Source organism: Vidua chalybeata, chromosome Z (assembly GCF_026979565.1).
Source record: "Vidua chalybeata isolate OUT-0048 chromosome Z, bVidCha1 merged haplotype, whole genome shotgun sequence".
In the NCBI taxonomy this organism is placed as follows: domain Eukaryota; kingdom Metazoa; phylum Chordata; class Aves; order Passeriformes; family Viduidae; genus Vidua; species Vidua chalybeata.
Window position 1 is genome coordinate 43,819,670 of NC_071570.1, and position 25,475 is coordinate 43,845,144.

The 25,475-nt window shown below is 39.4% G+C and overlaps 1 protein-coding gene across 1 annotated transcript in view; it reads right to left on the reverse strand.

The window, feature by feature from the left end:
- SLC44A1 (solute carrier family 44 member 1) overlaps positions 1-22,256 on the reverse strand; it is a 67,398-nt gene extending 45,142 nt beyond the window's left edge. Inside the window, exons 1-3 of the mRNA XM_053931547.1 lie at positions 22,171-22,256; positions 5,378-5,467; positions 3,164-3,306 (exon numbers count right to left, since the gene is read on the reverse strand). Of these exons, the coding sequence (XP_053787522.1) occupies positions 3,164-3,306; positions 5,378-5,467; positions 22,171-22,197 (260 nt within the window). The 5' untranslated portion in view covers positions 22,198-22,256. The remainder of the gene's footprint in view (positions 1-3,163; positions 3,307-5,377; positions 5,468-22,170) is intronic.
- Positions 22,257-25,475: the final 3,219 nt, after the last annotated feature.

Here is a 25,475-nt window from a genome sequence, read left to right on the forward strand (position 1 = left end):
AGTGTGAGACCATTTCCTCTCCTGTCACTTGTTGCCTGGGAGAGGAGACTGATTCCTCCATCCTTTTAGGTAGCTGTAGAGCAATAAGGTGAAACTGAGAGCTAGTAATCTGAACATTAATAACACTTAGCCAAAGCTAGCATCTTAAATATTAACCTAAAAATTAGCAACTAGAGTGTACAGCCCATGGGGCATGTTATATGAACTGTAATGACCATACTGCAACATGGAGTAGAGAACCAAGCAAAACTCCCCCAAAAAAACAGCCCAAGAGGGTATGAAGATGACCACATGGCAACCACCTGGTAACACAACAGCAAACCAATGAAAAGCAAGACCACTCCAGGCCCTAATAATGCTCATATTAATAATTCCCCAGGTATTTCTTTGTTCAGGCTCTCTTTTTTCAAGGCACACAGGTTGAGCTACCAGACATCATAATTGACCTGTGCCATCTAATGGAGATGAGAGTCTAGTGTCAAAAATTTCTTCATCAGTAAGGCATATACACTTTCACTCAACCAAATTATCTGTGTACATGCTGCAAACCATCCTGAAAACCTGGATTTTCCCATTACCTAAAGTTCAAGCATTTCCTGGGGTCAAAGGCATGTGCTCAGGCAGAATGCCACCCTAACTATTCTCTATAGCATCATATGCACATCTCCTAGTACTTGAGTAGACAGCACAAACTGAATTCTGTCCAAATAGCAACATACTGGTGATCAAAAACCAGACTGAACTAGCACTTCAGAGATTTGCTTTTGGGTGCTGTGATTATCATTTATTTGCAAATAAAAGGCCATTTTTAAACTCTTTTAACTACCAGAACTTGTAAAGCAAGGAGCTTACTTGAAGCAAATAGGCTTAATTAGAATTCATTGCCAGATCTAGAGAATTGTCTTATGTCTGACTGTAGAAAACAGACTATTAAAGTGTATTGTGGTTACTTTGTAAAAATAAAAGGATGCTTGATCCACTCTTTGTTCATGAGACCAGGCTGTAAAATCCTCCTTCCCAATACTTCATCTCACAGGTTTCAGCATATCTGATGTACACAGAGCAAATCACATCCCTGTGAGAACTCTGCTCTTTACCACTGGATTTCCGTATCCATATAGACCACATCAATTTCACTTCCACATTACAGTGCTTATGGGTTGCTGTCATATACAAGGAAGATAATGTTACTTTTACAGATGATATAGCTTTTCAGACCTTGGACTAGGAAATGAAAATGGAATTACCCTGCAAGTAAAATGAAATTAGAATAACTTCATGTTTCCAGAGCCCCATTTGTGGAGCTTTAAAGTCTTTTCTTTCTCTACACAAACTGAAATGTACAGGCATGAAGAAGAGTTTATTTTTACTGTCTGTCTGCTAAGTGCTCCTATAAAAATAGCATTAAATACTCCCATGAACTCCACCTCAGACACTGTAGGAACTCCATCTGCTAGACACAGATGCAAAGCAGATAGCTTTTTTAATTTGCTTGGCAATTTTTCAGAAGGAACTATGAGGTGTGAGAGAAGGAAGGATCATCACTTATATTAGAACCAATCACTTCAAAACTGGACACCTTGGACTATACCAGGCACTTCTTGTGAACGGTTAAAGAGTAATCTGCCCTAGGGGGCTTTCTCTTAACCAAATAGAGATGATTATAGCACATATCTGTGTATCTATTAACTTACTTAGATCACGCCTCCAGCTATAATATCTTTGTTAGAAAAGCATAATTCTTTTGAACCTCATTAAGACATCTTGACAAACAACAGGCTCTGTCAATTAGCTGTGTTTAAAACAGTCTCTTTTTTTATCTGCTGTCTTTTGAGCTTGCATTTAAATGATGAATTTACTTAGTGGTAGATGTCTCCCTACATGATGGTCTGACTTATGTCACATGTAGAAGACTGCCACAATATTAATTATTAAATTTCAATAAGGTGTCTGAATTTCTCTACCTTCACATGAACTCAGACACCATTTCCTTCTAAGGGTAAGCTTAAAATTATGATGTTAAAATTTGCATTTTTTCTCAGAACACTAGAATCACAATTCTGTACTGTATACACATGGGTTTAGAAAGTGCTAAAATGTTTCTGTAAAAAGTAGCAAAATTCTGCTGCATAATCTTTAAGCCTTTCAACTTTCTTGAAAGATCAGATTAGATTAAGAAATTATTTTTCTGACAGAAGATATCAGTAAAAAGTTCCAGACATTTTATTTATCTCAAACCATTCTGGTAATCACCAATCATGTAACTGCATTAAATCTTAAATGAGATAGAAGTCTTTAGAATAGCAACTCAAAATAAGCAGATCTCAGGGAAGCATGCTTCCAAAATAACTTATGAAAATCATCAATTTTCTGTTAGTCTGAAAGTGTGAAGCAAAAGGCTATCATACTCAAAAATTAGTAACTTTTTAGCTCCTTGAAGTAATTGATGGTGAAAAAACCACTTTTTTTGGTAAGTTAATATCACTGTACTAAGCTAAACAGAGTCTCCCAAGTCTCTGAAGTCTCCTGTCTTTGGCCCCTCCCAAATTGTACAGAAGGACTCTGAGCTTGTCTGAGTACAGTGTGATGTCTTCCTGTACAACAGATAGGAAGTACCTGAACTTTGAGTATGAGATTTAACAGGACAATGCTTAATCAAAGCTGTGCACACCTCTAAAGTTTTGTGCGTTTTCTCCAAAAGTCACATACATACATTATGCCTACAGTTTAAATTTTAAAGTCTTATTCTAATGCGCCAGATATATCTCATCTCCCCTTACACCTAGTAGCAGAAACCGAGCATACAACATCAAAAGCAAACACTGATATCAAAGCCTGCTCCCAAATCTGAGAATACTTGCCACACCTAAACTCTAACAAGCAAGATTTTTCATCAGCCTAGTACAATATCCTACATGAAATGGATACTGAGAAAAAGTAATTTCTCAATGTCTTAGCTGTATTCATATTGCATATCTGCCAACATATAGTCTAATGTTGCTACTTGTTACAAAAGATTGCTGTCATCTAAGTGAGAAAAGTTTCAAAGGACAAGTAGGAATGAGTTAACACATCCCTTTTGCCACCTTATTTAAAACCGTTTTCAAAGAAAGTTTTTGCCTTTCCTGGTTTAGACAATGCAAAAATTGTATCACATACTTACTTCTTGTGTGTGAGGTCCAGACCACTGTTAACTATTCCCTCCACCTTGACATTTTTCTGTCCACAAATATTTCCATAACTGTCATATCCCGAAAGCAGTCTTGCAGCTGCTCCTGTAGCTATTGAAAAGCCACAGACAAAACCCTGGAAGAATACAAAAACCCCACAGTTTAGCAATATTCTGTTTGAAAGATGGGAAAAGTCAGTTTTATTAATTTATTTCTGAGCAGAGGTTGTCGAAAAATTCTTTCAGACTGGAGAGGGAAAGACAAGGACTATCAGAGAGAACTGTTGTGCAATAATAAAACTGAAAGCAAGCTAAAAGGGGATTCAGACATCTAATACTGGATATTATACAAGCAGAGTTATGACTCCTCTATGTGGTTTATTTGAAAGTCATACTGTCAGCAAGTGGGCATGAAGTAGAAGTGAGAGGTCAGCAAGTGCACAAGGGCAGGAAGTGAAGGAGATCTACAAGCAGAGATGGAGTTGTGACAGATTGCTATGCATCTTAGACAATTCCACACAATCCAGATTTTCTTGCTTTCAGAGTTTTTTTCTTTCCTTTAAATTAAGTACTTTCAAACATGAGCTGGAATGAAGAGGCCTATCTAACACAAAATTCTTTTAAAGAAATCCTCTTAAAGCAAGTGACCAGGTCAAGGCCACTATGGTTTCAGACACTGGTTTTAAATGCAGGAAAGAAACAGATGCAAAGCAAGATGGTTCAGACCATCCAAGTAATATGGAAAATACCCTAAGTAGGTAGGTCTTGCTGTGAACTTTCAGAGATTTTTCACAAGCAAAACCAAGATTAAGGCAATGATTGTGCAAACAAGAGACTAGACCAAAAACTTCATTAGCAAACCACTGACAGGGAGAAATGAACTATCAGTTCACTCCACTACCACCAAGGAACTGATTTTACATGTGAGACAGGCTAAGATTTGACAAGTAGAAGTGGAATAAACAGCTGAGACAAGTGCATGGAACAACAGATGGCAGTGGCAGGATCAGATGAAATGCTGACAACAGGTAATGACTTTGGCATGGAACAGTGAAAATGTAGGTGGTTCACCTTGCAAGTGAAGTCTCCTAGAACGGTAACTATGTGACCCAGTCAGATGATTGCTCTGTATATTACATTGCTTAGACAGGAAAATTTGGGACACTCATGCAAGAAAACTAATTTATAATTGGGGGAACAGGTAAGTATAACCGAATAATCAGGGAACATCGACAAAACCAGAAAAGAAACCAAATGCAAAAGAGTTGTTTCAGGAAGCGCTGTGCTTTTTGCAATTTTAATATATTCACATTACAGTGACAACATAATTGATATGATTTTAAATAATCATTATAACTTTTACATTTGAAGCCAACCATTGAAAAACACCCTGGGGAAAGTAGAAGAAATTTTTCAGTGGAATTATTCCTAACACCAGAGAGCAAGGGAGAGCAGAAAAGAAATCTGAGAGCATGTTAAGTCCCAACCCCCCCCCAAGGACACCTGTTTGCAACACAGCAGTACAAGACAGCAATGGACATTCTCTGTTTAAGAAGAGTAGCAAACATAGGTCCATGAAACAAAACAAGATGGAAAGAAATGTACTTCTACATTAATCTGCAGGTTTTGGAGGTTTGGTCCTTTAATAAAAAGGGTAGAGTTGTGAGGCTGACTTGAAAAAGGTGATGGTTTCATCACAGAGGACAGAACTGTTAAAACTTATAAAGAAAGATCTTATAATTAGTAATATGGTTTTTAACAATAGCTGCTTCTACTAAGCATACAATAAAAATAAATTAATTAACAAATAAACAAAAATTCAGTTAACTCTTTAACAGTCTTTAATTTTTGTTTCTCACAAAAAAGAGTTTACTGTGATTCACAGAATTGCTTACCAGACACCCAGCTCTCATTTCTGGGACATGCATAAGGAACATGAGTCAAGTGATAATTCACCTCACTGAAAAAACATTTACCACTGAGACCACAGTTTCAGGGGAAGAGAAGCTGAAGCAAGAATTGACACCAACAATAAATTATGGATCCCCACCAAAGGCCTTTGATATGTACCCATTTCTGTTCTACAGATGATGCTTTATCCTGATTTTTGCCAGTGATTAAGTTATTGACAGGTTTTAAAATTCCTTTCTTATGAATGTAAACTCTTTAATGATATAACATTTACAAAATCATCTGAGTTTTACTTACCATTCCTATGCAGAAGAGGATGAATAAGAACAGCCATGGTACATCTGTGCAGCTGTGGTCATCCAGAGGCTTCCACTCTCGCTTGGAACTCTTGTGTGAGAAGAGAGAGATGAGGTTAACAACACTTTAATTGTCTGTTCATAATAGAAAAAAGCAGAAAATTATTCTACAGGTAATTTACCTACAGCAGGAGCCATCTTTAAATGCCAAGATAGTTGAAGAAGCTTGATTGAAAGACCCAAAGAGTAAGGCTCATGTAAGATTCCAAAAGAAGTGCCTCCACAGGAGCTAGATCACCAAATAGTTACTTACCCAGAAAATAGTTAATTTATCTAGAAATTTACAAATATTTATCCACAAAACAGGTTATTTTCACTTGTCTTTTTATTAACAGGAAACAGAAATCAATGGCATGAAACTGAAAATATCTCCTATTGCAGTCTTCCACAGCTACCTTTCAGTAATCTGATTTCCAAGAAGGATTAAACTTTTCAAAGAGCCCTATATTTTCAAAGAGTATTGGCAGGCTGAACAAGAACTGTGCATGTAGAAAGGAGGCAATAAACTGCTGTTTAAGGAACAGTTTTCTATCTGCCATAAGGCAGCTGAGCTTAACACTTCAGTGAAGAAATCTTTCATCTGTATTGCTATGGTGTCAGAAAGGAAAGTTGTATAATTAAATGTTGGAATACACAATGATGGAGGTAGTTGTAAGCAATTCAGATAGTTCGCTGCTCATGAGGTAAAAATTCTCAAGTATGTATACATCGCTAAGATAATTAGTCTTATAAACAGTCATTTAGGCAAAAAGGTTTCAGGAAAAGAGTAAGCACTAGCTATAATACAAAATTAACCAGCAAATCAGAATTTGTTATAGCAAAAATACTGATTACAGCTGCTTTTAAAAATACACAGTTACACTGACGAGTTTTTTCAACAGCTCCCAAACACTGAATTTTTAGATATATTGACTGAGATCCAAAAACTGTAGGCACTGTTTTAATCTGTGAATAAGAAAATGAGATTGATATAAGGAGAGTACATACACAACTGTCCTCTGCAGAGACAAACCAAAGGGTGTAAACTGTTCAAATTATGATTTTAGTTTTTTTTTTCTCTTAAGACTCTGAAGTGTGGAGGCCTGTGACTCTACTGGGGAAATACAACAACAATTTCCTGGAGAGATGCACCTTAGGCTCTGGGCATTCCTCACAGCTCAGGGTGAGGAAAGAAGCTTCCCCCAAGGTGCTCTGCAACAAATGTTAATTTGTCCCAGTTCTGTCCTCCCCATTAGCCCATTGGCCTTCCTTACCCCTTTTACCCTTATATGTTCATGTTCTAGTTAGTTCTCCCTTCCCTGTCTTCCCATTGGTTTATGTCTCCACCTATCCACACTGGCATTCCCTATTGGTCTCTTCCCTGTGTACCACTCGTGAACCCTCAGATCACTGGATCCCTGAGCTCTCCTCTGTCCCCTCTTTCTTCCTCTCTCTGTGTTTATATCCTAGACCCTCCTTTATTTCCTGTCTTTGGCTCCTGGATGACTTCAGCGTGGCCTGAAAAAAAGCATGTTGGAACTCCATGCCTGGACCCTCCTGTGTCATCACTGTTGAGTTGTTTCGTGTGTGTGTCTGTGTGTGCTGGTGCCCTCATGGCTCCTACCCATTGGCTCAAGACACTCTCAGGGAAGGTTGTGTCCACTACTACCGTGGACCGCAACACTGAAGAATCTTCAAGATTTTACTGACAAGGTAGCAAATGTCAATACTGAATTAGAACAGAATGGCTGGATGAAATGTCAACAGCTTTTATCTCCAGTATGTACTTTGAATATTTTTAATTTAAAAAAAAAGCAATAGCATGTAACTTACATGATATTAGCAAGGTAATTTTCTTGGTATTGATAACTTTGGCTTTTTTAGGCACAAGCACAAAGCAACCTTTTCATATACTACCATTAGAAAGCTAAAAACTGGGTAAATAAATGAAATCCTGCATGCATCACACTTCAAAAATGCAGTTTTCTACATAGTCCAACTTTGCATTAGGGAATTCCAAGCTAACTTTGCAATCTTTTATTAATGAAGTTCCACTTGCAGCTGTGATAAATATAGTTTTACAGATGTGATAAATACTGTTTTAATTCAAACTGCAAATTCACTGTAGGTTCTGAACAGTAAAACTTCTTTAGATTTTACTCAATAACCAGTAGTGAGAGGTGCTAAAAGGTCACATTATGCACTCTACAACCCACATACAACAAAACTGAACCTTCTGATCCTAGCGGTTCACACTTATAACTAACACACTCTTTGAACTTAACATTTACAACAAGATTGTGACATTTATATTGTTATAATTAGCATAATCATAATTGCATTATATATGTAAGGCTTCATGATTCCTATTCCTAAATTCATTCCAAGAACTTGAGATTCTTTAGAAATTTATTTTTATTTACAAAAAGCAGAGAAATTTCAGCTACAGCTGCTGTCTTAAGAGCAAACTGCCTTTGGCATGCTTTGTTGGTTTTTTTTTTTTTGTTTTTTTTTTTTGTTTTTTGTTTTTGTTTTTGTTTTTGTTTTTAATCCTCTCTCTACCATCTGCATACAAAATCTTTTAATAGGATTTTTAAAAGTCTCTAGAATAGCTCTGGCAAGGATTTCGGTTGTCTGACTAGTCACAGTTACCATAAGTAATCCATTTTACTTACTAAGTGGACTGCAATTTAGATGTTAAAAAGAAACATAAAATGCTATAACGTAGAACAGTCAGAAAGTTACACAGATATATTAATTTTCTGCCTATGGTTCTTACTATTGCTGAAAAAAAAGGCCAACTTCAAAAAAAAAGCTTTAACAAAACAAAATTAAAAAAAAAAAACCCACCAAAAAAAAACCCCACAAAAAAAAAAAAAAAAAAAAAAAGGTATTCTAAACAAAAAGTATCCTAGGAGGAAACTCAACAAGTACTAGATACTTACTAACTTAAAATCTAACCGCCTATCATGGTAACAAGGTATGAAATGATACATGTTTAAAAGAACACCTCTCTCCTGTAGCCTGTCCAATCTTTCTTGTCCTTAGATCTCACTAAAACCCAAGCTAGCTACCATTATCTGTCTACTATTTTCTTCCCAGTTGCTTCCTTGTATTCTGAAGGATTCCCAATGAATCCTAGCTCCTAGTTCCATAGCTTCACAGTCCTTTATCCTTGTCTTTGATGTTGGTGTCTGTGTCTCTCCAGTGATTGCTCCCTGTGTACTCTACATCCTTAGGCATTTACTCAGACTGATTTTCATCCTTTGGCGACATAAATTGTTAATCTATGGTCAATGTAAGGTCCAACAAATGTTGTTTGTTCTGCAATCTGTAAACTATGCTGTGTATCCATTGTGACTGAAACGCCTTAACATTTTAGCAGACGTGCTTTGCCTGAAATCCTAAATCAGCACTTCTACTCATTTCAGCTTTTCTTCCAGATAGATTAGGAGCCTGTTGTGGGTTGGTTTTATTTAGACAGATGTTTTATTAATGTTAGTTAGGTTTGTTCCTTGTACTCCCCTATTCTTCCCCTCACTTGGAACAGTGGTTTGTTCCAAGTTGTTTACCCTGGAAGTTCCTGCCACTCGGATCCACAGTTACCTGTCAATCTCCTCACCTCGCCCTGTTTTCTCCTTATTTAGTCCCATCAGTCAAGGTTTGTCACTCCTTGACAGGTGTCAATCCTGTAACTACCCCCAGCTTCTTCAAGGAAGTTCTGTATCAATCACCCACAGGCTTTCTATTCGTCCCAGGACTTTATGCTCACCTCTGTTATGTTACCATTGGTTGTTATAATCTATGTCATTTCTCTATCGTTTGTCCCCATTGGGCAAGCCAGGTTTCCACCCCCTATTCTGCTCACCACAAAGGCTCACAAAGTCTGCTCACCCCCTATTTAACCTGTTGCCATCCTTTACTTCCTCGGCATTTTCTCACTGCATCCTCGGAGAGCACTTTGTTCTGACCATGCCTGGGGGAATAAAAGCTCTTTGGGCTCGCAAGCAAGTGTCCCTCTCGTCTCTTATCTCCTCTTAGCGTGTGAAGCTACCAAACTGCGGCACTCAGCACTACCAGGGTGGCAGACGCCTTTCCCCTGGGGTGCCCACACACGTGGCGGCCACCTGGCCTCACAGACAGTGCTAGCCGGCTCATTTTGTCTGCTTGAGGTCGTGGCAGGTAGCTGCCGCAGGAGCCTGCAGTGCTTGCTTATGCAAGAAAGCTAGAGAAAAAAAAAAAAAAAATGGAAATTCTTTGATTCATTTCAAGTCTTCCCTTAAAACAGAGTTTCCATAATTTACACTATGCTCTCTAAGGGTATTCTTGCCATTAACAAAGCATGTACTGTCATGAAAGCACAGAGAATCTGGAGCACTATCCGTCAGAAGTGAAAGGCTGGCAAATCAGTCTTTCCCGCCAAGACAAACTTTCAGGTTGAGAACATTTCCTGCTCATAACAGCTCTTCTGTGCTGATTTTGTAAGTCATTTACTCAAAAATGCAAATAAGCATGGTCATAAGTTTACATCTTTCCATTTTGCACAAGACTTAGCAAACTCAAAACCAAATCAAAACCCTCAGGTGCTGCAATTTTAAAATAATGTTTTAGTACTACACACTAGAAAACTGGACATCTACAGTTAAGACTTCTCTTGCAGAAGAGGAAGCAGGAAGAATGTCAGGACATTAACTACTGGTTTTTCCTAGCCGAATTCAGAGCTATACATTCTCAAGACTAAAAGTACTTGCATGAAAATACAAAATAAAAAGAAGTTATTTTCTTGGTATTCATTGCATATACCTTCGCAGCACCAAAGAGCAGGTCTCCTCGGCATACTGCAATATACTTCTGTACAGGAATTGCCAGAACCAGCATAGCCATAACCACTTTCACTGTTAACTGTAATAACAGTACTGGATGCTGCCATACAAGCACTGATGTGCCATAACCAGAGTGAAACCCATATAAGACCATAAAAAGATGGGAAACACAGCATTTTAACAGGAGATTACAGATGCAGGGAGCTACAGAGAATTTATTTTGAACACAACATGTCTCATGCAATGTAAAATTTGGGAGTGATGAGACTGAAGCAAGAAGCCCATTAGAGAACATCTGCAGCGCTACACATACAGATAATCAAGCTGTAGGTAAGTAGCAAAGATGTGAATAAGGTAAGGATAAAGATGGAATCTGCTATCAATTGATGATGTTGCAACATCATGATGGTACAGGAAGCAGAAAGAAAAAGTCTTGCGGTGGTCAGATGACATGTTTCAAGAAGAAGAAAATTCAGGTGCTAGTGAGGCAAGTGGGCTGAATTAAGGACAACCCAGTGAATAACTGGCATGAGTTACAACCACTGGATGAAAAGGAGTTGCAGCTCAGAGCCTAGAGGTTAGACTCTAGGCTCCACTTTAGCTTGTGAGTGTAAGTTAGCAGCTGGAGAGTATAGGGCTATTCCAATTTGTATATGAACTTGAAGGTTGTAAGAATAATGTCACAACTTCATTCAGATAGTTAAGTACACTGATATTAAGATAATTTATTACAAAACCCTATCCCAGGAACCATATTCATCTAACTACATCTCCTTTAAATTCTCTATTGTTTCATCACCTTGATGTAGCATCCTGACTCAGAATACATACAACTGTGATTCAATACAGAAGAGTAAATAGACATGACTGCTCTGTGTTTATTTAAATTAAAAATCAGAAATTATTGTGTAGCTAACTATCTTCATAGAAGACAAACAGCTACAGTGTGCACAGAGCATTAATAAATGGCCTTTAGAGGTAAAAAAGGATTCTCATCCCGACTGGCATCTTTTGTGGAAACTGCTGAAGTCCTGCAACATCCACCTTTCCTAGAAGGCAGACTGGTTCTGATAAAGTACCAGTTATTCAACTGATCATATAAATAGCATTTAGTTTATTTCGGTAGCATTTTGAGTAAAGAATACATAAATTTTACAACTATGATGCAAGTTCAACCCTTCAAAACTGAAGGGTCCATTTGCAATACTGGTGCATACCACCAAATGACATATAAGAGCATGCCTCCTTGGGAATTGGGCAAGCCAGGTTAAAAAGGCGATGACCAAGAAGTCATCCAGTTCCGAAGTTGTCCTGCAAGCCAAGTTTAACCCTGCACCTTCAAATGCTATTGAAACATACCCACACAGAAGAAAAAGAGAGTTCTTGAAACATTTATCAGTGTTTCCTAACGGCCATTTAAGGAGATGCTATTTTACCCATTTTACATCTTTACAAGCTAAAAAAGATACTAATCACATGTTGACCTTCACTGTGAAGCATTCTGACTACAAATAAGATAAGCCATAATTTACTAGTTTAGCAAACTGTTTGCAATGCAAGAGGTTTAATAGATATGGCATTTTTCTGCCTAAGACATGGTAGATTTTTCTACACTATGCACCTGTTTAAAAGAGGAACTAGCAGCAGACCTCGATCCTAGAGCCTAAAGAGACCACCAGTCCTGACCCTAAGCTTACACTCAATTCCCCACACAAGTGCACTTCAGAGAATAAAAATAAAATGCAAGTAAACTAGTTTTCTCTATAAAACTTTCATGTGGCGAATATGCTGTTTAAGTGTGCACAACAAAGTCTTGAAGAATGAAGCCTATTTTCAGTTCATGACATTACCAACCATGTTACATTTTTATAAAAAACCCTTAGCTTACTCCACCAGGAAGTCTAAGAACACTGTATACAGCTGACTTAGTTAAAATGTTCACCATTCCCTAGAGACTTCCTATGCATGATCTGTAAGGTGTTCAGACAAAGCACTAAACAGCAGCTTACAGCACTTTATCATGAGTTCAGACAATCTCTCCTGTTCACAATAAAACTTGTTTACTATACAGCATATTATTGGTACACCTCCATTACTACTAGAACAGGAACTCACACCAAGTGCAAGTGCAAACTTTTACTCTACTAAATGATACAAGCTCCCTGGAAGAATGAGCTACATTGTATCAATTAGAATACCTCCATAAACACACTAAAATAATTATTAGTGTAGACTTGACCTGGATCCACCTCTGGGAAAGAGGACTATTGCTCCAACCTCAAAGAGCTTGCTAATGGTTGCATTCTCATGGGAAGCAGAAGCTTGAGTTGCCAGAGACTTAGAAAACCGAAGCAATGTCTTCCACTTAAAGGGACAAAAGAGCTTGTCACTGTAGCACTACTGCAGCGTGTCCCAGTCATCTCTAGAAAGAAGCCAAAACACCTTGGGATAATTCCAAAAGGGACTCCCTAATAGGACATGTAACTCACAGTGAAGTCCAACATTCCGTTTTTGTGGAATTTCTGGTTCAATCTCATTACAAAACAGTGTATTTTTCAATTTACTGCAAAGCAGACACTAGTCACATTTTGTATCTACTGTCATATTTTATTTTATTGTATTTTTATTGTATTTTATTGTATTTTACATATAGGCACCCATATCCTTATTTTCCTAAGAACTTCACAATTCACCACCGGTTCTCCAATGCCCTGTCCACCGAAATGATGCACCTGCCCATTATAAGTATGAAACTCAAAAATAATGCTAGAAGAAGTTTTCGGATGGTGTAATACTGCTTTATCCACCAAAAGGTAATGAATTTATCCTTTGCTTCTCTTCAGAGATTAAGAATACCATGAATTCAATATGTCCACATCTTCTATTTTGCTAATAGCACGAATAGTATTTATAAGTTTTTAACATAAGGTAAACAAAATTGAGATCACATAAGGTATCATTTACAGTATTACTAATGGTATAATATAAGGATGTTTACCCTGAAAACTCATACATGGGGACTTCACTCTTGAATGTAGCATATGTTGTGTTGTAGATCATCTTCCATTCATCTTTAGTCAACTCATACTAAACATCATTTCAAAGCTCCTTGATTACATACCTCCACATCAATCAACAACTTAAATATTTATCTTGAAACATAACACAGCTGATTAAAAAAAGCTGACATGATCAGCACACCTGCTGCAGTTTTGAAGTTTAGAGGTCAGGCCATCTACAGACAAAAGTCCTATTTTTAAGTCTCAAAAGTATTTAGTTGTGGTTTCTTTTCTTCATTATACATTATTAAGTATTTATTTCAAAAAAGCAATAAATAAGTATATTTTACAAATATCACAGTAATATTTTTCAGGGGCTTAAAATACCCATTTCAATGCAATTTTGGTACTTCCATAGTTCTTAATCATTAATAAAAAATCAGTCATGCAAAAAAACCCAAAACAATAACAATAAAAACCTAAAGCAACAAAGCCAAAACAAACCACAACCCCCCCTACAAAAAATCTACAACTCCCCCCTCCAAAACCACAAAACCAAAAAATCAAAACATTTCTTCACTTCTGAAGACATTTTGCACATACCAAGTTACTGCACTACATTTGAATTTTCTACTTGCTTATCACAGAATTTCAAATTTTACTACTTCTACAGACTACAAATCCCAAATTACAAAATCCTTTCTGACTTACAACTAGTAAAACATGCAATTAAAAACACACTTTACTTTCAAATGTTAGCTTTATCGCAGGACACCCAAAAAACCTACCAGGAACCCCAGGGCAGAACTCTCCAATTACTGGTCTCCACGTGAGATGTGGAGTATATTCCATAGAAAACGCTGCCCGTGTTCTTTGCACTGTCTTCAAGTAAATCACAGCTCATTAGGAGCTCATGGCCTGCACACCACTGCTGTGAGAACTAACAGTGTTGCCACTTACAGGGACATTCATAGCAGTTTGATACACATTCCTTCAAAATGCATCCTATATTCCAATGTATTTGGCAAGTTCAGAAAATCAAAGCTGCTTAAATACAAACTCCTGACTTACAGATTCAAAATTCTGGCATAACAAGAAAGAAAAACACTCAGGATTATATAATAAGAGGGCAGCGCTTGAGGACACTGAAAGTATATTAGATTAACAGGAACTAATACTAAGAAAGCTCTATCTGATTTATGTAAGAAAAAGTGGGAGGAGAATGGAAAAGAAAATATGTCAAGCCCTTAGCTTATTGCACAAGCATACTTCCTTATAACTAGGCAATAATTTTGCAGTTTTTCACTGCAAATTATGGGAAGTCTGACAAAGCATTTGCAGGACATGATTACTGTGACCTTGAACAAAGTACTTAAATGAGTTTCCTGTTTTGTTTCTGTAGATCTGCATACAACATTCAGAGGTCTCTTCCTCAGTCAAATAATATATCTGGAGAGCAGCAAGAGTGGCTTAAATTTAAAACAAAACCAAAACAAAAGAGGCCTGCACTCATTTCTGCTGTAGACAGTTGTTTTAACTGCATTAATTAAGAGCAGGCACAATATATATTATCAGGTACAAGTCAACATAGTCCGCTCATCATGCTCTCCACCATAGTCTAGCAACACTACTGATAAAAATAGCAGCTGTTAGAAACTAGCATGTAAAAATGCAGTATGGAATCAGCTTTTCAACATACCAGCAATCATATTCTATTCTTAAAGTGCATTGCTTACTGGGTGTTGAAATATTAAAGCAGAGAAAACTAAATTTTTGGACTGTAAAGCTGAACCTCAAAATTAAGTTGGCACTTTTCTCTTCTGAAATATACATACAGATGCTTTTGAGGCTGTTGTCATACAAATATACACTTCTATTCCACATTAGAAAATTGCTTACCTAGAAGATTTAAAAGAACAAAACAAAAAAAAAAAAAAAAAACCAAAACAACCCACAAAAAAAAAAAAAAAACAACCTAGCAAAAGCAGGCCAATGAATGCAATGATATTTTACTGCGTAAGTCTGGGAAACATCAAAGTGATAGAATGACCTAAAAACCTAAAAGAACCTTATTAGATATTTACAAAGTCTTTCTCTAAGAATTATAGCCAAGCTTTCAGTACAGTTTCATAAAACAAAGGTAAAAATTAGTAATCAGTTTAGTCAACAGGGAGAGGTAGCCTGACAACACTATATAACCATTTTTTAGAAGGTAAGCATAATATTTACACAATTTTCTAAAGGCTGCTTCAGAGGGGGAAAGATACAAAATACCAAAGACACAGTTTCTGTTAAATTGGTTTGCAAGTTCTACTTTTCACAAAAGAAATCACTGAGCTAGGTTCATAGGAACAAAAATTACAGTCAGCCCAAATACAGAAAAGGCATGCACAGTTAGTGCCAAAGCTTGCCTTCAGAGTAAGCAGCATAAAGACAGTTAACAACTTCACTACTTAACAAACACTCATTTCTTCATAATGACAAATAAAAGCTATCAGCTGGATGATACTTGACATACCCTCACAATTATTAACCTAAAATTCTCATGGCTGACAGCAGTCTCGATGCCAAATAGATTACAATAACAAGTTCTGGATTTAGCATTCACTATTAACAATGCAAGATAATCAGTCTACTCCAAAACTGTTCTCACTTCATCAAAAAAAAAAATTTTGCAAAAATTTTGTAATTTTTGCTATGCGCTATGCTTGTTACTAGTACAAACTCTCACTTCCCGAAGCTCTTAAAATGTCGATGTTTGAATTATCTAACAAAGTAAAAGGAAATAACTCACTACCTACAAATTTTAAGAAGTGATACAACTGAAGGGTAGTCTGAACCTCAGATCAGCTAGTCCTCAGTAGGAAAAACTCAATGAACTTTTATAGAGTACTCTATAACTTCTATAGAGTACTCACAAGTATCTATGTAATTTAAATATTTCTATGTTAAGATCAAAAGGAATTATTTGCACAGGTTGTGCAGTTGCTTGTGACAGCATTTATAAAAGGACTTCTCATGCTTCATAGGAAAGTAACAGAGCTTACAGACCAGAAATACAGAAGTGATTCCATGAGATACCTTATCATTAGCATGTTCTTGGATCCAGCTTGTCCTTCTTACAATACCTGCTTACCAGAGGCTAAAACAGAAGCCTCATCTATTGTCAATATATTGAAAGGGAAATCAAGCTTTCTATCTCCTGGAAGGAGAAGTAACAATTTATTCTATTTCCCTTCATCAACACCATTATTTGTCTGGTCTTCTTCCATGATGGTACCCATGCCCAGAATGAAGCAGGCATGTTTTGATGCCTCTTAAACTCATATGACTGCAAGAACCTCTGACAACTGAAAATATATGGCTGATGTATAATTAGCAATCTGTATTGCCCATAATGGTTGGAAGAGCTATTCCATCAGAACATACTCAATTTTGCAAAAAATTAGGATCTCCAGATTTATTCAATGTTGTTTTGATAGCAGATGCTCAAGGGAAAGTTAAGGGATGATCTCTCTTCATCTCCTTTTATAAAGGGACGTTCTTACAGCTTTTCAAAAACCAAGGTCAGCACTAAAACCACCAAGAATAACATGTGCTTTGTTTTTCCCAGTGATGCCTCCAGTTTCCAGTAATACTTCAAGCTTCTCTTACACATATCGTAGATTAAGTCCCTAATGTAAAAAGCTGTAAGTTTATTTTAAACACAACAGTATTTTCCAATTGCAACACAAACACTAAGACTTGAATAAGTTGCCTTGTTTCCTATAACATGCTGCCAAAGCAAACACCTTATAACTACTATCAGCTACTACCATTGTAGAACAGCAGGAAGGAAGAAGAGATTTTGTGTTCCAACTGTTCCATGAGAAGGCAGTTTAAGGTCTGTTTCTCCCCACACCTCATCCCCTTTCATGATCTATGAATTTCTGTCCCTCAGATATAACAATGCAAACATTACAGAACTGTGCTATAAACTAGATCATGGAGCAATTTGAGTTATACTGTAAAATAAGTTTTCTTGCTTAAAAAGAAAAAAACGAAGAACCTGTACAGATTAGTTCAAACAGATTTACAGGACAGCCTAACAGTTGTGGCAACATAGGAGTGATGAACTCCAACAGTTGCTTCCTTAAAATCTAGTTTTAAAATGGATTGATGCTGTGACATTGAAGAAAATACCACTGGAAAAGGAGAATAATGAAAAGCCAGGGAAGAGAATATGAGTGCTCAACTCCATTTTTCTTCCTCAGTAAAAATAAGGATTTGAAAGAAATGCAACTATTTTAACAACTCAGAACTTCTGCACCATTTGCTAAAAAGATACCTACATTTAAGTAGAGAAGATAATTTCCAAAACAGCACAAACATACAAATAAAAAAAAAAAAACAAACCACAAACTCAAACTAGAGTTACTGCCATCAAAAGTAAGAAGAAACTTAAGCTTTGTTGCACAGCAGATCCATGACAAAAGAGATGCATCCAGACAGAAGCACCCTTCTTGTGAAAACACCAATCTCATGATAAATATATGGCCAAGAGAGGACAGTGGGCAGAAACAACATGAAGGTACTGACAAGTAACAGCAATACTAGACAGGAGATAGAAATCCCACCTCAGTATTTGTTCCTTCCTTTGCAGGTTTTCATCTCATATACATTAGCAAACCTTGGCTAAACAACAATTCAAAGAAATATTAGGAAGATCTGTTCACGATAACTAACAATAGATAAACAAGACTGCTTTAAGACAACTGCTAAGATGTAGCTGACATTGCACAAGGTTTTCTCTACAAGATCAAGGTTCAAGATGGTGATAGTAAAGAGACAGCAAGTACGAAAAAATGACAGCTTAGTGATCCTAAATAAGTACGGAATTGCACAAGCCCTTAAAGAAAAAAAGATGAAAACACCCTGGTAACACCAAGAAGAAACAACAGGTAACACTGAAAAGGAACAAGAAGTAAAGAAGAATTCTAGTTGGGATGATAAAGAAGTAGCAGAGATCACAGAAAATGTTACACCAGGGGAAGTGAAAGAACTTTGTGCAACCATGGAATACCAAAATGAAAATAAGAAAGAAAATGGAAAAGAAATACTCCAGTTCTAATCACCTCAGCAGACAAAACAGCAGTGGAGCAACAGAAAGAATTAGCTCATCTGGAAGAAAGTCTGGTATGGTTGTATTAAGTTTAATTTAACATTACTCTTAACAGATAAAGCTGATAAATTTGGTAAAATAAGAAGTTAACAAAAGGAGGGGAAGGCTGGAAGTATAACCACAGACAGAAGTAATGGCAAATAAACAATAATCAGAGAGTAGAAGGCAGTGAATAATTGCAAAACAACAGCACTATCCCTGTTCGGACCACTCACTTAGGAATTAGATTCAATTATACTTGTGGGTTCCTTCCAACTCAGAAAATTCTGTGGCAGTATACACAACCCAGAGAGAATAAGACATGTGGTAGAGGATTACATACGCTATTGAAAGCAACAGAGACCAAGGAGGGTAAGAAAGATGTGGAATCCTTTCACCTTGGGCACAAGAAGTCTGTAGAGATACTAACTGGAGACAATTTCAGCACAACACAGAATCTGGACTGGAATTAAGTTAATATGAAGAGGAAAGAATGTGTGGCAACAAACATAAATTTCTCTGTTCAGGAATTTGGAAAAGAAGGTAAACAGACTAGAGTGCTGTTATTTTCAAGGATGCAGAATAGCAACTCAGAATAAAATTAGGAAGGGAATAAGATGACAGCAGGATGTAAAAACCTGTGAAATTAAAACAGAAAAACTGAATGAATGGGGCTTTGGGTAGTTAAAAAGGCAGAAAAAGCAGAAAACATCTCTTACAGAGAATACATCTCTGTAAGAAGCAATCAATAGTGCTGAATAAAGGTAAACATGTCAATTTCAATCAGTTTTTCTCTGGAAACCTTTAGATTCTGCTGGAGAAGAGGCACAGGAAAAGGCCTAAGACAGAGACCTTTAGACAGTCTGCAAAGCAAAGGAACTGGGAAACATACCTAGGGGGAAAAATGGATAATTGAGTATGAAATAAAAGCAATGAATAAAACTACAAAGAAATCTATCCAGTTCAACAATCAGTCACACGTAGATGCATTATCAGAAATGAGAAGAGAAGGTGGCAGTCATGAGAAAGGGACTTGGAGATGCAGTAATCAGATAAAATGGTTGTTAGCATCAAAACAGAAGTAATCATTTCTGTCAGAAACAGAAACGGGGATTAGCAGGTGAAGATCAAATAGGCTAGAGCACTGAAAAATAAACTTAATGAGAAATCTACTTGAAAAACAAAGTCATAAGGAATGAGGGCATTCACAATAAGAGGAGCAATTATGTCAAAGACAAATATGAAACTACAAATGGAGAAGCAAAAAGAAGGTGAGAAAATGTGAAGGAATGTCTGATGGACCCCTAACCAGGAACAATGTAAGAGGAGGAAGTGCATAAGACCATAGTAGATGAGGAACACAACAATTTTTTCATTATTAAAGGGATGATAGGACAGACATTAGGACCTAATGTAGTGCTGTATGGTATGTATACAGCAAGGTTTCTGTAATCCATATACCAGACAAAACTGCTGATAAAATATTCAGCAACTACCCTTTGATTTGGATTTCCTGAGGAGACACACCATTGCTTACGGTTAGGAAATTAAATAAACTGCCATTCTTTATACTTCAGCCATGTGTATATGGGGCACAAAGCTCAATTGTTGTATTGTATCTTGCCATACATTAGGAAGGCAAATGTAAAGTTTAGTAGAGTACTGTTATCATCATACAACCTGTCAGCAGAACACAAATTTCACCAAAATCAGTCAGCTGAAACCCATGAACAGGCTAGATATGCAAGGCAACTCATCCTCTAACATTACCCACAAATAAGCCTGCATTTTCCTTTAAGAAAAGAAGAGTGAACGGCGATTCAAATTCATACAGAAGAGCTAGAAAGGGCCTAGAAAACACTCAAGAAAAGCAATTTGGATAGGAATCACAGAAAATAAGGTTGAAAAAGACTTGAAAACATTTCTTCAAAATATCTACTTCACTCTCCGTGCTCCAAGTCTGTATCAGCTTTCCTTATGCTGTTCCTGACAGATGTTTATCTAACATGCTGGGGTTTTTTTAGCAAACCTCAAACAATACAGACTTCCAAATATCCTCTGGCAGTCTACTGCAGTGACTGAACAATTTCAAAATCTGCCCCTTACATTTAGCATATAACTCACTCTTAATTCAAACCATTTGTTCATGCACCATAAAGTTGATTGCCTTCCCTTTGCAGCATATTTGCTATACAGAAAGGACGTTTCCTATTGCAACTGGACAGCTCTCTGCAGTGTTCTTCATTGGAAGGACAGAGCTCTTATATAAAAATAAAAATCTGCCTGAACGGATGAGCTACAAAAACTCATCTCTGTGATGACTCATCTGGGACAGCAGAAACGGAGTTTCCCACATAAGCAGTCTGCTGTAAGCTGGATTCAGCCACTGCAAGTGATATAGCCAAAGGAAACTAGCATTTGCAAGCGAGCAAAACACAGCCAAGGCATCAGTCATGACCGTTTGTACTACAGCCTTCAGAAAATCAGCAAAAAACAGCATAGCTTTGGCTGTGTTGTTCAAAGGCAACATTAAAATGGGTAGCAGAGCCACAAACTGGAGCATTGGGTGGAGCACCCGATTGCACCTTGCCTGGCAGCACCACTCTGGGGGAAAAAAAGGAGTCAGTACGGGCAAAACAGATCGAAGGGGGAGGGGGAAGAAAGAAAAACCGACCTCGGAAACAAGAGATGTGCAGGGACCAATCACACACAGGGAAATGGATGCAGAGAGGCACCTGAACCCTTGGCCATAGAGTGAGGAAGGAGGCTGGGATTAGGACTGTCTCCCTTTCCAGGGGCAGTGGACTTGAGGGATGCCCTGGGCCTGATGATTTTTCTCCCATGGAATAGCTTCTCTCTGTCGGGTAGAGTAGTAGGGACGTCAAAAAACATGCTGCAGGGAAGGACAGGGCATGCAGAGCTATCTAGGGAGTTGTACTGAGGTATGGAAGGGGGGAGCTGGGGTGGGGATCACAGGACAGTGGTGCAAGGCTCTACGAGGATGGCAGGTGAGAACTGAGAGGTCTGCAGCTGCAGCCATGGCAGGGAAGTGGAGCAGCGTATGCCACAGATTGCAAAGCCAAACAAGGGCTGGGGAAGAAGGGGCAAAGTGAAAAGGATCCACCGGAGAAGCAGCACACAGAACAGTAGGCAGAGGGTGGAAGTGCATAGCATGGTAAGGAGTAAGGCTATGGTGGAGGGGTGCACAGCCATGTGCGGGAAAGCACAGATACAGAGGGAGCAAAAAGATGCACAGTTCATGTGCATGAAGGCTTTGGGCGAGTGGATGTAAGGGGGTGGTATCCAGCCACGAAACAGTAAGGCTACGAGAGGGGAAAGCAAGGTGGTCGCAATCATGGGAGGGCATAGCTGTTGGTGGAAGAATTGTTGGTGAAGTGGGGAGGGAAAGCAATGGGTTCCCAGCAATCACAGAATGTGGTTACAGACTGGGACGCAGGAGAGAGCGCAACCACGGGAGAACGGCGCTACAGGTGTAACGAGGCGGGTACACTGCCACAGGAAAGCGGGCCTCCGTGGTGGGAGGCAGCAAAGCGGCGCTTAGTCTGAGGCAAGCTGTGCTGCGAGGGGCACAGGGGGATGCGCGGCCGCCAGAGAGCGCGGCTGTGGAGGGAACAAGCGGCTGCGCAGCCACAGGACAGCGACAAGGACAGACGCGGGGCCGGTGCGGGGGATACAGCCGCGGGGCGGGCAGCGGAGCCGGAGCCAGGTGTGGCAGGGCCCTGCAGCAGAGGGCGGCGGTGTCGGAAAAGGGAGGGGAACACGGGCCACCCACCTGCGCGGCGGAGCTGCAGCAGCCCATGGCGTCCGCGGGTCTCTGCCCCGTGGGTGCCCGCTAGGCATCCACTCTCCGCAATTCCCCCGCCCCTGGCGGCGGCGGCGCGGTGCGGGGCGTATGGAGGGCGGCACGGAGGAAGCGGTGGGAACCGCGGGGCCCGGTCAGACGAGCGCGGCTGTACCACAAGCGCCGCCGCGGCGCCCCCTCATCCTCCTCCCCATAGCAGCCGCTCGGGGGAGGGTGGGGCCTGAGGGGCGTGGCCAGTGCACTGCGATGCGGGGGGTACCTGCCGGAGGCCCCGCCCCCACACCGCCTCCCCGCGCTGCGGCCGCTTTCGGTGTGGTGATGGCGGTGGGGTGCCGCTCCTCCGGAGCTGGCCGAGCTCAGCGCTCCTCCGTCCCTCACCAGTCGCCCCACAGCAAGGTGCGCGCCGCGGTGGGGGCTGCTGCATGTGGAAACCAAGCTCTGCTCAGCAGGGCTTCCCAAGAGTCTGAGACCCCGCCCGCTGAGAGGAAGAAAAGACCTGCTTGTATAGCCTGGTAGTACATACGCATTTGCAGCCAAGAATTTGTAAGTACAATCAAGCGCCATTTCTACACTTCTTTTAACGTTTCCAGGGATAGTGACTTAACCACTTTCCTGGGCAGCCTGTTCCAATGCCTCGCCAGCCTTATGGTGGAAGAATGTTTTGTAGTATCCCCTATAAACCTCCCTTGGTGCAGCCTGAGGCCAGCTCTTCCTACCTGAGAGAAGAGGCAGACCTCCACTGGGAGGCAACCTCCTGTCAGGGAGTTGTAGAGAGTGATAAGGTCACCCCAAGCCTCTTTTTCGCCCAGCTAAACAACCTCAGCTTCCTCAGCCACTCCTCACAGGACTTGTGCTCCAGACCCTTCACCAGCTCCATTGCCCTTCTCTGGACACACTCCAGCACCTCAGTGTCCTACAGAGCCCGGAGTTGGACATGGAGCTTGAGGTGTAGCCTCACCAGTGCTAAGAACAAGGATCCACAGTCCTGCTGGTCACACAATTGCTGATACAGGCCAGGATGCCATTGGCTTTCACGTCCAACTGGGCATGCTGCTGTATCATGTTCAGGCTCTGTTCCTGTTCAGCATCCCTGGGCCCTCTTCCACCATACAGCTTTCAGCTACTTTTACCCCAGCCTGTAGTGCTGGCTGGGATTATTGTGATCCAAGGGCAGGACCTGGCGCCTTGTTGAACCTCTTACCACTGGCCTTGGACCACCAATCCAGCATGTGCAGTTCCTTCTGCAGAACCAGCCTACCCTCAGCGTGTCAACATTCCCACTTAATTTGATGTCATCTGCAGAGTGACTAAAGAGGCACTTGATCCCCTTGTCCACATATATTAATAAGTTTAGGTAGGCCTCAGTACTGAGCCCAGGGGGAATACCACTAGTGTTCTGTTGCCAACTGAGTGTGGCGCCATTCACCACCACTCTTTGGGCTCAGCCTTCCAGACAATTTTTTATCCAGCAAACACACATGTCCATGCCATGAGCAGCAAAGCCTGGTCCAGATAGGCAGCACCCACAGCCTTTCCCTTGTGCACGAAGCAGATCCCTTTGTCATAGAAGGAGATCACATTGTTCAATGAGAATCTGACTTTCCTAACCCCATGCTGGCTGGGCCTGATCGCCTGATTGTCCTGCACAGTCTGTGTGATCAAGAATGTCCAGAACTCAAGATTATCTGTTTCAAACCTTCCTGGGCACTGAGGTCATGCTGAGATGACCTGTAGTTTCCCAGATCATCCATCCTGTCCCTCTTGTAATTGAGTATCACATTGGCTAACCTCAGTCCCTTTTAAGGTATGGTCCAGCAGCTGTGTTTGAACACAACCTAAACATACGAAGCAATACTCTCTATGAATTCAGGGTTTTTTGCTGAATCTTAACTCAGTAGCAGAGTTATCTACTATTCTATTAAAATAGTAGAATATCCATAATTAGAAATAATGTTGCAATTACTTAAATATGACAGGCAGAATGAGGCAAAAGAGACCTTGCGACTAGAAAAGGAGTTTTGTTAGGCTTCCAAAAAAACTCAGAAACTGACATGTGGGTGAGTTGTGAATCACACTGGGGTTTTTTTAGCTCTTGTTAGTTTAATGGCAAGTAGAATCAAGGAGTCATTTTGTTTGGAAAAGACCTCTAAGATCATTGAGTCCAACTATTACCTGGCACAGCCAAGTCCACTGCTAAACCATGTTCCTTAATGCCATATCTTCATATCCTTTAAATACCGCCAAGGTTGGTGACTCATCAGTAACATCACAATTTTCTAATTTTATAGTATCTGGTTAGTGTTTTACCTTTTTGCATATATCTTGCTATTATTTTCATTGTTTCACCTCATTCGATCCAGATATTTCTCTGGTGTTCAAAGATGTGGCCATGAAAGAAATGTTTTGCAGGAACACACTCTAGCAGGAATGATTATTTTGTGACTGACACAGTAATTGATAACAAGAAATTTGTAGCCAATTCTTGTGTAACTTTGGAGCTATCAGAATCTCTGTTCCTCCACTTTGCCATTCATAAATTTGACTTTTGTCCCAGTATTTCTCTTTTCCATTTGCTTGGGTATCAAAAGCACTAGGTCTGTGCCAGAGATTTTATTTAGTCAGTCTCTTAAACAGACCAAATTCAATTTTTTAAAATAGTCTACTCATTTAGGACTTGTGCTTCAATAGTTTCATTAGGACCTCAACACATTGTCATGGAAATTAAATTCTGCCTCCTACTTTTTTGCATGTAGACTACACATATTCGGCATGATTATCAGAAGAGGGTAATGCATTAAAACACAGTGTCTGTCCCCAAAAATTGTGGACTCTTAAAAAAAACCCCACATTCTAGCCAATAATGAAAAGTTTTGTGCAGCTGCAGAGAGGCAATAGTAACTTTATAGTGATTAAAAAGTGCCAGTCCTTAATTAGCTAGGGGAACCTTTATGAGAAAGCTTGTAAAGACATACCAGCTGTAGCATAGGTAACTAGAGTTTAGTGCAGGTACATGACAACTGTAGAAATTATTTGAACAGATATGAGTGTTAGAAATAGCTGCCTCTGAGCTAAGTAGATTAGTTATGTCTTCAATAGGGATGCAGTAATAGCAGCAGCAGTAGTTGCCTGGCTCTCACTAGTTTTACTGTAGTTTGTCTGATCAGTCACACAAAGGAGGGAGAAAGTTAAAAGATTCTGGCTTATTCATAATTATATGAGCTTTTATATTTATTTAGATTAGCATTTAATGAAGGAACTGGACTGAGACTTGCTGA